This window comes from Lissotriton vulgaris, chromosome 5 (genome assembly GCF_964263255.1).
Source record: "Lissotriton vulgaris chromosome 5, aLisVul1.2, whole genome shotgun sequence".
Taxonomy (NCBI): domain Eukaryota; kingdom Metazoa; phylum Chordata; class Amphibia; order Caudata; family Salamandridae; genus Lissotriton; species Lissotriton vulgaris.
Window position 1 is genome coordinate 1784949416 of NC_141693.1, and position 12080 is coordinate 1784961495.

Below are 12080 nucleotides of genomic sequence, written 5' to 3' on the forward strand. Positions count from 1 at the left end.
GCTTCTCCATAAGAAATCGGTGGTGAAGCGAGTGGAGGAGGTCATCCGGGAATACCAGACCCACAATGACAACTCTGACACGTCCCTGGCAACGCAGTGGGCGGCTTTGAAAGCGGTCATCAGAGGGGAGTTTATCTCCATTTCCTCGGCGGAAAACAGGGAACGCCAACGCAAGAGGGAGGAACTAAAGGCGCAGGTTAGGGAACTTGAACAGGTTCACCGCCGAACGGGGGCCCCTCGTGTCTGGAGGCAGCTGAAGGCGGCACGGAAACTCCTCTCTGCGTTGGATCTAGACCGGGCGGAGTATGCAGCGCTGCGCCTGAAGCATGCCTTTTACACCGGCCGAGACAGGTGCGGTAAGCTCCTGGCCCATAGGCTCAGGGCTGCGCAGCAACGCAATGTAGTGAAAGAATTAGTGGGAATGGATGGGATCCCGGTTTCCGGTGACGCGGAGGTGGCGGATTCCTTTCGTTCCTTTTACGAGGCGCTGTACGCTGCGGAGCCTTCCCCACTGGGAGAGGCTGAGGCCTATTTGGAATCCGTGACCCTCCCGGCCCTGGATCCCGCCCAGGCGGCCCACCTAGAGAGGGACATTCCCGTGGAGGAGGTCATCTCCGCGATTGCACGACTAAAGCACGGTAAAGCCCCGGGCCCGGATGGCTATACGGCCTTGTTTTACAAGACCTTTTGTCCCACAGTCGCGCCGCTCCTGGCCCGCTTGTTCAATTCTTTCTCCGAGCCGGGAGCCATCCCACCGGACCTTCTCTCGGCGACTGTGTCGGTTATCCCGAAGCCGGGGAAGGATCGGACCCTGTGCGGCTCGTACCGGCCCATCTCGCTCCTAAATGTGGACCTCAAGCTTTACACGGGGATCTTGGCGGCTAGACTGGGTCTACACCTACCAGGTTTGGTGGAGGCGGACCAGGCCGGTTTTGTACCCGGTAGGCAGACGGTCGACAATACCAAGAGGGTGACGCACGTGCTGGAAAAGGCCTCACGCGTCCCGGGGGAGCGGATGCTACTATCGGTCGACGCGGAGAAGGCCTTTGATAGGGTTCATTGGCCATACCTCGAGCTGGTCCTTGGGAAACTGGGGATCGGCGAGAGGTTCCGCACTATGATCTTTAATTGTTATAGGAGACCGTCAGCGTCAGTGCGTGTCAATGGACACAGCTCCAGCAGTTTTGCCATTGAGCGCGGCACGAGACAGGGTTGCCCCCTATCGCCGCTCCTGTTTGCCCTCTATATGGAGCCGTTTGCACAGAGGATTCGCGATAACCCAGACGCTATTGGGGTGAAGATGGGGCAATACACGCATACTGTCAGCTTATACGCGGACGATGTCTTGCTGACCCTGGATGACCCCAGGCGGTCGCTCCCTGCCTGCGTCCAGGAACTGAACGCTTTTGCCCGCGTGGCGGGCTTTAAAATGAATATGACTAAGTCGGCTGCACTGGACGTGTCGCTCTCTGTCGACACCAGGCGAGACCTCCAGCGTCTCTTTCCTCTGCAATGGTCCTCCTCCACGGTGCCTTACCTGGGGATTTTACTTGCCCCCTCCCTGCCTGCAATGGTCGCAGCTAACTATTCCTCTCTGGGCCAAAAGATCAAAGAGGAACTCGGCCGATGGAACAAAGGCCTGCTCTCGTGGCTGGGCCGGATCGCGGCGGTAAAGATGACGATACTGCCTCAAATCCTGTATCTCTTTCGCGCTCTACCTCTCCAGCCCCCTGTGGGTTGGATACGGCAGACGCAGGCGGACATCTCTCGCTTTGTGTGGCAGGGCCGCAAGCCTCGGATGAAGCGGGTCCTCTCCATGCTTGCCCCGGAAGCCGGGGGTCTCGGGGTCCCAGACCTTCGGAAGTATTTCCAGGCGGCGCAGCTCCGGTATTTGGTGGAGTGGAGCAGGTGGGAATCGGACAAACACTGGCTCTTTCAAGACCAGGCAGTGGCGGGTCGTACCCTTCAAGAGATCCCGTTCCTGCGGCGCGCTCACCGCCCGCCTAATCTCTACGCCTCCTTTGTCACCCGGGTTCCGCTAAGAGTGTGGGACGCGGTGTGTGAGCTTCGTGAGCTCACTACCTTTCCATCGCCGTTCACCCCCATTGTTGGCAACCCAGACTTCACTCCTGGTCTGGAACCGGGAGCTTTTTCCCACTGGGTGAGCGCGGGTTGCAGGGCGCTTTTCCTGATCTACGGGCCGGAGGGCGTGCTCCCCTTCCAGCAGCTCCGACAGGAGTTTGGCCTAACGGAAGGGGATAGACTGCGTTACATGCAAGTCCGCCACTGGGCTCTTCAACCCCCAGTGCGCGACGTCGCTGCCCGTTCGATTACGCCCTATGAGCGATGGTTGGTAACCCGGACCTCGGATGCTAAGCTAATTACTGACTTGTATAAGTTTCTCCAACCCCTGCCGTTTCATTACTATAACCCGGGGAGGGAGCGCTGGCACAGGGAATTGGGCAGGACCCTGAGCCACAAGGAGTGGGACAGGATTGCGTACCGGGCGAGGCACTCTGCGTACCACACTGGGCTGACGGAGACCTTCACTAAGGTGTCCACCTATTGGTATTATACCCCGGAGCGGCTCTATGAGATGCGCAAAATCGGCGATAAAGGCTGCTGGCGCGGCTGCGGACAGGAGGGCACCCTCACGCACATTCTCTGGGAGTGCCCGGTGCTGTCGGCCTATTGGAAGGAAGTCTTAGATGAGGTGGATAGGCATTTTGAGATCGAGCTTCCGCGCTTCCCTGCGTATGTCTTGCTAGGCCTCCCCAATGACTTGATGTACCCGCTGAAATCCCGCAGGGGAAGGCAGATTGCGATTGCGCTAGGCTCCGCGGTTCAGAACATTCTTGTGCTCTGGCGTACCCCCACTGCCCCCTCTATCACTGGTTGGCTGCACAGGCTCTGGCAGGTACTGGGCATGGAGAAGATGTCGCTAACGGTGGCTGGGAATGTTGACCAGTTTGAAGAGCTTTGGCACCCCTTCTTGGCACTGCTGTCCACGGAATTTCGCGAGCTCACGTGTCCACGGTACTTGCGCCTCCTTAGGCTGACGCCACCGGCGGCTCCAGCGGAGTGAAAGTGCGGGTTCAGGGACCGGGGGTTGGGGGTGGGAAGAGGGGTTATACGCTTCTAACGCTGACTTTCGGACGGGGATGTTGGGGTATTGTTTTCTTCTTTTCCTCCTTTGCTTTTCTTTCTTCTTCCTTTCTGGGGTCGGGGGGTTGGAGGAATGGAGTGCTTCTCTCTTACTGTGTTGCGGGATGCTATTCTGCTCAGCCTTGCTTAGGGGAGTGGCGGCCTACAGGGGGGTCATCCACAGTGCCTTATTGCCTTATGTCTTATGCCTTGTTACCCTCTGGGGCTTCCAGCCTCCCTACTTCTCTTCTGACTCGCTGCAACGTTACGCTTTTTGTACTGTATGTTCACTTGACCTCCTGCTCCCTTCCCCTTGTTTTTTGTGCCTTAATAAAATACTTTAAACCTAAAAAATTGTGAGGAGATGCCCATGTTGCAGCACGGCAGATCTCAGCCACAGGACCATCTCTCGTATGCGCTGAGGTTGGAGACTTCGCTCTGTTTGAATGAGAGCAGGGTCCCCCAGGTGCTCCTTCTTGACAAGGGCATAGCACATTTCAATGTACAAAATGACCCATTGTGACAAGATCTCCTTTTGGACGGCTTAGCGCTTTCTATTGCCAGCATACGCAACATAGAGCTGATCATCAACCCAGATCAAATTTGTGCGTCCATCCGTGGATCCAGCCAGTGCAATCTTTCCTCTTCTTAGATGGGATGATGTGTAGGATAAAGGGATGGACTGCCCTAGGTGGAAAGGGGTCATCACCTTGGGAAGGAAATCCGCTTTAGGTCTGAGGACTTTGCTGAGAAATGCAAGTGGCAATTGTGAAGATGTTCAAGGTAAGCACCCATCAAAAACGCCAAAACAAGATTAAAGTCCCATTGGGGGCATCACAACGGGAGTTGGTGAAAAAGTGTGTCAGTTCCTTCAAGAACCCGACCATGATAGTGATTATGAATAGAGATGGCATGTCTGGAAGCTAGATAAATGTTAACAATGCGGCAATGTATCTCTTGACGGTGTCCACTGCACAAGCCTGCTGGATAAGCAACAGAGCAAAACTAAGAACCTCTGATAGGATCGCCTTCAAGGGGGTTTCCATTCTGATCTGCACATCAAATGTCAAATGTGTTCGACCTTTCAAATAATCTGACATTGTGGAGGGGTGGCAAGGCAAGAGAATATGTTAATGTTATGTTATGTTAATAAAAAATGTATTAAGCGCACTATCCCCGGTTGGGTTCTTGGCGCTGAAATCAACAGTAACATAAGCAGGGATGTGGGGTGAAGAGTTATTGATATGCTTGTCTGTAAAGCCAGCTCTTTAAGGCTTTCCGAAATGAGAGAAGGTCCTGACAGGTCCGAATCTCAAGAGGGAAGGTGTTCCACAGACAAGGAGCCAAGGTGGCAAACCTGCGGCCGCCAGAGCGCTTGCGTTTAAAAGGGGGTATCTGAAGGAGGCCGCGAAAGGATGATCGGAGGTTACGAGACGGTACGTACTTTGTGATAAGTTGATCAATGAATTTGGGGCTTTTGTAATGTAGTGATTTGAAAATCAGCCATCCTATTTTAAAGGTGCAACGTTGGGTCACCGGAAGCCAATGGAGTTTCATAAGTAAAGGAGTAGCTGAGTGCCATCTGGGTTGATTCAAAATCAGTCTAGCGGCGTAGTTGTGCACCATCTGGAGGCGTTTCGACAAATAGAGGGGGAGACCTAGATAAATGGAATTTGCATAATCCAGACGGGACAAAATGGTGGCGATCACTACCTGGGTGATCTGATCGAACACTTCTGATGGCATCTGCAAGTAACTTTGGTGTTCTTGCTCACTCTCCAGGCATTAAGGGGAGGCTCTGGAGATTACCAGGACACCCCTTCAACTGGGAGAGAAAGGTAGATAGAGCGGGGGACACATTGAGTGCTTCACAATGCCTGCATACCATGCCCTTCTCTGCCAGTCCGGGCGATAAGAAGAGTTTAGGCACGGTTCTGGCAAATCTTCCTCAGAACCGTAGGAATACAGGGTATGGGAGTTAATGCATAAAGAACTGGAACATTTAACCTAAACTTAAACACACACTTAAGGTTCTCCTCAGAGGATACTGAAGCATGCGCATTCTCCTGACTGTTGAAATGATTCAATTGAGGAATGCTCCACATGGCAAGGATGTTCTCTTCAGGGCAAAGATGTTCACCTCGAGGTGAAGATGCCACTCGAGGTCAGTAGGATACTGCTAACTGATAAGGTCAGCCCTGATGTTCAGTGAGTGGGTCAGATAGCAGCCCACTAGCAAGATTACACGATGATGCACCCAGGCTCAGAGCCTCAACGCCTCCTGGCAGCGAAGGTGAGACCCACTCCTCCCTGCTGGTTGGTAAGAAAAACCATGATTGCAGTGCAAGGTTGGTGGTAATCTTGTAATGATTTTTCATAACGCCACCGAAAATCAATTACAAACCACTGATTTTCAAACCATTTTCCTTCAGTCCTGTAGAAACTGCCTAAAATACTAAGCAATTAAACATGTCGACCTCTAAATGTTCAAAGTATGCATTGATAATTTTAATAAACACTGAGGGAGAATCTGTAAAGATCTACATCTTTCTGATAAACTCCATATGTAATGAATACACAATAGTTAGAGGACCATTATCATTTTAGACTATGTGATATTCCCTGATATTTCTTACATTAAGCTAGTTCAGGGCAAGAGATCTTCCCCTACATATAAGAACCATGGAGGTTCTGTAAAGTGCAGGTGTTTAGCCCTGGATTACTTGAAGTGCTATTAACTGCCATTAACTCCTGGGGTATAGAAAAAATGAACCCAAGAGTGGACATCAATGATGACAAGCCCGAGACACACTATATACATCATCTGTGATTACAATGAGTAGCTCCTGTGTGGTGTTTCTTCCATTATTAGTAAAAAAGCCCAACTCTTTGATGAATGTGCCCTGCTCTGAGGTTTACTTGATGTAATTTTTAATGTTTGAGTTGTATTAGACATAGAAGTAGGGGTTCCACTCCCCATGGGATATGCAAACTTCACTCATTTGGCAGCCCTCTTAATGGGTATTGTTGTAACTGATATAAATTACAAAAAACAATTTGATGGACAGAATGTAGATCAATGTCTTACATTCACCCCAGTACAAGGATCTGGGCCTAAATCCATCGTTTTTTGCACTCCACACCACCCTGGGTTAGATAATGGCTTTATGCAAATCAGCTCTGACCCTGTGCCCCATGGGAACAGTCCAGTCCGAACTACACAGCCATATCTTTCCCAGACCGGAATCAAGCATCCGAGGACCGGACCGGTTTCGAGGTAACACCTCTCATGAGCCTGGCTAGCTTGACTCCAGTGGTGTGGAGGCTCTGGGACCCACGTCTGAGCTACCCCAGTACACTCAGGGAGAAAATTACAAAAAACAATTTGATGGACAGAATGTAGATCAATGTCTTACATTCCCCCAGTACAAGGATCTGGGCCTAAATCCATCGTTTTTTGCACTCCACACCACCCTGGGTTAGATAATGGCTTTATGCAAATCAGCTCTGACCCTGTGCCCCATGGGCAATTGAAAAGTAACAACCTAGGCAATTTGACAATAAAAAATCACATATAGATCAAAGAAATATATAAGAATAAACTACAGCTGGCTAAAACACAAGTTTTTATTAAACAATTAACATAAGTAAAAAAGGGTCATTTATATGACATCAAATAGCAGTGGGAACAGTCCAGTCCGAATTCCGTTCAGGGAAGGACATGGCTTTTGTAGTTCGGACTGGACTGTTCCCATGGGGCACAGGGTCAGAGCTGATTTGCATATCGCCATTGTCTAACCCAGGGTGGTGTGGAGTGCAAAAAAACGATGGATTTGGGCCCAGATCTTTGGACTGGGGTGAATGTGTGACATTGATCCACATTCTGTCCATCACCTGTTTTGTTTGTAACTGATATAAATAGCAAACCTCCCCCAGGAAAATGTGGGGTTGAAGGACATACAATATGCAATATGCTAGTGCGATGCAAGCGGGTTTCCATTCACAAAGTCTGACAGAAAAGGGGAACTGTCCAGGATGCATACATGTGCGAGGAACGGAGGCTGGTCACATAGTCACATGTGCATTGGTGCCAGCAAGCCATTAGCTCTGTATTAAAAGCTTTCATTGGTAGATCTAATTCCACCACATGGTGAAATAGTGACTAATGGTTGGAAAAAGAAAGATTCCATATTTTTGTGGAATAAACATAGTTCAGTCTCCAGAAATGCTTATTAGTCAAATCAGGTTGTCAACAGTGTCTTCTAGACAATCATAGCTCTACTTTATAGTGCAAATGATGAATCTGGCAAGTGTTGGCCCAAATAAAGGAATCATTTTGGGGGCAGTGTAACTTACTTTCTGTAACCAGGTAGTACATAAGTAAAAAAGAATGCAAAATAGCTATGTCGACCCTCGATATAGCCCTCTAGCGTCAACCATCAAATTTCGTAACACATTCAAGCTGACACGTTTGTTCACCGAGCTGATACAATACCATTCAATCCATGGTTGACACAGCTCCGAACACCAATTCCGACTTCATTCTTTGATGGAACCACAGAATTATTTGAAATGGCATCTCCGGACTACAAAAAGTGCTGTGATGTCAGAATGTGAGCTATACAAATGTCAAACACCAATGATAATTATTTCTACTCTGAATTTATCAGAAGAAATGCAATTTAACTCTCAGATTTGGAGATGAGAATCTCTTCTAGGAAAAGCCTAAATACTGAATAGTGATATAAATACATTGCCGAGCCACCAACCACCCTATCGGGTCACTAGTCGGTTCCATGGTTCTGTCTCTCCTCATTTGTTAATAGCACTGACCCACTTCAAATATCCCTTTAAAGAAAGAAACAGAGCTCCGCAAAAATGGACGGTCTAGGATTGAAAATGCCCATTGTATATTTTATCTTTATCTGAAAGGTGACACCGTTTCATCAACAATGATAGCTGGGGCCTTTTCTCAGATCCTATTTGTCTCTGCACTTTTGTTTTCCACCATCTTTTGGAATCACATGAGCTATTAATAGATTTCATGCTACCTTGCTTGTACCAGTTAGTGTCATGTATGTTTTGATAATGCTGAGTAGAAGAAACAAGGTGGACCAAGATCCCTCCTCTCTTAAAAAACTTGGCCTTTAGTCTGATACCCCAATAAGGGCATCATTTTGTATACTAGTATAGGCCATGCTTTAGGACTCAACTTTCTTTGTCAATGTTTGTATGCATGAGTAAGCGAAGTTTAATGCTGAACAATCACACATTAGTCAATGGAGGTTTTGCAGCAACAAAATGCTACAAGCTCATGTCTCTGCAATTGCCACAGTGTGTTGAGTACTTTTCTTTGAAGAGGAAACTACTGGAATAGTTCACCTACAGACAAAATATTTTTAACAGAGGTTTACATGAGAAGATCTCCAGTTTGGTGGTTTTATAGCTCACAACATACCCACTCAAATCATTCTACTGGTAACGCTGCAAGTTGTCGAACCACGATACTAAAGTTATAATTGCCCGATTTGGAGTAACTTTCATACATCTCCTCGTGTCTTACAAAATCTGGAACACTCACTCAGGGTAACCACCAGTGCCAAGCTAAAACTTGGACATGAGCATACATAGAAATTTGGATATGTACAAAAATGAGAAAACACAATGCCAAATATGTCGGTTTGGCAGTTTCAAATTTGATAAGCAAGCAACACAATATGAATGGAACAAAGAGGTATGGCAGGCAAAGTATGTTAAAGGTGCGTACTTACTGGTGGGATTGTTACCATTTCAACTTCATTGTCAACTTTTTCCATTTCTACAATTGGGCTTACAACTACGCTCTCTCGTCTCTGAAGGAGCAAGACATAGAGGGCAATGGAACAAAAACGCAGCAGGAAGACCAAGAAACAAGAACTTGACTTGTAAGGCACTGCAATGTATGGCAACAATCGAGTCAAGAAACAAAAATGTAGGATGGGAATCAAGAAATAACAGTACAGCTAACATGCCAAAAGAGGAAAATGACAGACAACTGTGAGCTTCTCAACTTAAAATGAGCATGCCACATCCAACAATGGGTACATCACGGCACTGGGACTTTGGCTTTGTGTCATAGAATGATCAGGCATATCTGAAGGCTGGTGTTTCATCTTTGTGTATGAGGCATTGTAGGAAGCCTGAAAGTACAGGAGGATTTGATGAGACAGACTACATAAGATAACTTCACAAAACCAGACACAAAAATATAGACTACAAAATTCTGGCCTTATATAAATAACTCCCTATAAAAAGTTGCACCTGTTGTTAATTCCTCTATACCACCAAACTTGCTTCCCACTTTCCGGACTGCATTAAATCACTACTCTAACTCCTGTTCAATCACATTTGGGGGCACGTGATTGACAGCAGGATAAGGTGCAAGTCAAGATTTTGGTAGGGAGATATTGATGTCAGGTCAAGATTTTGGTAGTGTATGTTTACGCAATAGAGGTTTTTACTTTTTGCTGCCTATGTTTCACATGGCACAGAGGCTACAGGTACTTGGCTCAGCAAAATACTTCCTTTCATGCTACTTCTTTAGAGAAAGAACACCCTACAGCAGAATGCAACAGAAATAATGTATGTGATAAACAATGGAACACTTGGTGGTACTCAATGAAAGTTAGAATCTTGGACCAACGACTTCCACATAGTCCCAACTCAACTGCCATGCATTTGAACTGCTCAGTATATTAATGGAGTCATTTGGAGTTTGGCAGACACAGGGAATCTCCCAAAAACAGCAGGTTCACGGCCCACCAACCTAGTTAACCCACCTCATCCAGAGATGGCGGAACCTGCTGGATATATGTCGGCTCTGCCAGTGGAAACCCTTGACCTCACAGCCCCACCTCTACTTAGATACCAGCTCACAGTAGGACTTTCCTCACTCTATTTAGGGCAGGAAACTATCCCTGTTTTTTTTATTCCATGCCAGTCATGTCAATGACACAAAGCTAGAAAATTATCTGCAAAGTACAGTCTTTTGCTTTGCATTAAAAAACAGTGAAACAGTGCTTTGGAGGTTTGTTGTTGCAAAGCAAAAGAGAATGCCAAGTGGGAAGCTTCAATATAGCAGCGCACTTGAAAATAGATCATAACAAAGAGTGGGAGCGGAGCAAAACTGTAATGAAAGATATCGCCTTGGTCATTGGAAATAAAAACAACCGTCTTTTCTGGCAGGAGGAAATACTTTTTCACTACCAATCTCCATTTGTAAGCACAATACAACAAACAGCAGCAGGTAGAGGTGCTGAAATGGGAGAGGAGGTGGGAGAAAGATGAGCAAGAAAACAATGTTACACTGATGTAACTCAGCCTATTGCAGATACAGCAGTGATAGGCAGAAGCCCACCAACCCCCGCCATATATACCCAGCCTTCAAAACTTTCACAGAGATTACCCTTGGTATCAAAATGAAGCACTTGCTTTTTTTATGCTTGGATGTAAAAGAGGACCTCACGCAATGGTGTTCCAAGCCCAAGAAAACTTAGGTCTACTTGTCCAAGTGTAGTTTTAAAGGTAGTTGATAAGAGTCTAGGCAAAGTATGCTGAATATAGCATCCCACACTGTCAACAATGCCTCCAGGGAGCTCTGCTTTCCGGAGAACTATAATGAAGTTGAGACCTCCCCTTTACCAACGACTGCAATCAACTGCAATCAACTCTTATAATAAGCAGTCTGGTTCTCCAATTCATATTTTCTTTTCCAAAGGTCATGGTTTTCTCCCTGATACCATTTTCTAAACAGACCCCTCTTGGTTTAGAGTATAGCTTCCCTGTAAACGAGTTGACATGCCTAAAAACTGCAGTGCATGACACAAGTCCTGCAAGCTTGATCTAAAAATAAGATCACACTTTCACATTGGCATGGGAAGGTCAACAGATGGAAGAGGATCCCTAGCTGTCGAGTATATTTCTGCTGGATCTCAGAGCTCTGCTTGGTTAACCAAGAAGAACAGGCCCCTGGGACAGTGTTAAGAGAATAAGTAACTGGTTAGAAAAGCATTTGGGTTGGTCATACATTTACAATTTGAACTTTGACAACTGCCACAACTTACTGTAACCATGACATAGGGCTTGCAACCAAGATGCCCACTACTGGAGTTAAAATACTAACGCTGGTCTGATGAAGACGTGAGAGACAAGATAATGCTAAATGGCTAAGTTATGGTCACGTTGAGTTAGTGTATTTTTTCTAAAAACAGATTTAAATTATTTTGCAGAATTTTGTTTAAATGAATGCTTTTAATTAAAACGTAAAATAGACATATAGTTCTCAATATCTAACAAATTGTTTTCCACTAAAAGTATGAAACAAAATATATTTTGGCCAGGTCTAGGTGGAGTATTTTCTTTAAACAGTTTTAAATAATTTTGCTTATTTTTTTAAATTAATGCTTTTGATCAAAATGTAAGCTAGGCATACAGTTATCAATTTCTAACAAAATGTTTTCCACTAAAGGTTTGAAACAAAATATATTTTGATGTAAATGTTGCGAACTAATCTCCTATATTCACCCAGCATCCACTATCCTATACCAGAATATACCATTTAAACACTAAGTGAAATGGTCCAGTTCATCATCTTGTCGAGGGACATGGAAATAAACAAACCCTAGGGCGAGCCACAGCGAGCTGCTAGAAATAATATAGGATGTTGATTTTACAACAGAGTATCAAAAAAGTTTGTAACCCAGTATGCCTTCCGTGCAGAATTGGAAACAAAACTCCCCCCCCCCGCCATACCCCCACCCAATGTGTCGTTTAATTAGCAGTATGCTGGAAAAATGGGAGGGTAGAAGGAAGGTAAAGGGGGACAAAAGAAAGGAGAAAAACAGACATCAGAACAGGGTTGACTACTCTTTAGTTTAGAGCCAGGTTGGAGGTAGGCT

The 12080-nt window shown here is 46.4% G+C and overlaps 2 protein-coding genes across 7 annotated transcripts in view; one reads left to right on the forward strand and one right to left on the reverse strand.

Moving 5' to 3' along the window:
- The window catches only part of ATP6V0A1 (ATPase H+ transporting V0 subunit a1), a 260245-nt gene that overhangs the window by 70092 nt on the left and 178073 nt on the right, over positions 1 to 12080 (reverse strand). For 2 of the 6 annotated variants that reach the window (XM_086924110.1, XM_086924109.1), the window contains exon 20: positions 8916 to 8996. The exons of the other annotated variants lie outside the window; for them this stretch is intronic. In XM_086924110.1, the coding sequence (XP_086780236.1) occupies positions 8916 to 8996 (81 nt within the window). The remainder of the gene's footprint in view (positions 1 to 8915; positions 8997 to 12080) is intronic. 6 annotated transcript variants of the gene reach the window in all.
- Positions 1 to 12080, forward strand: part of LOC147717174 (uncharacterized) — a 130990-nt gene that overhangs the window by 55883 nt on the left and 63027 nt on the right. The gene's annotated exons all lie outside the window — the stretch shown is intronic.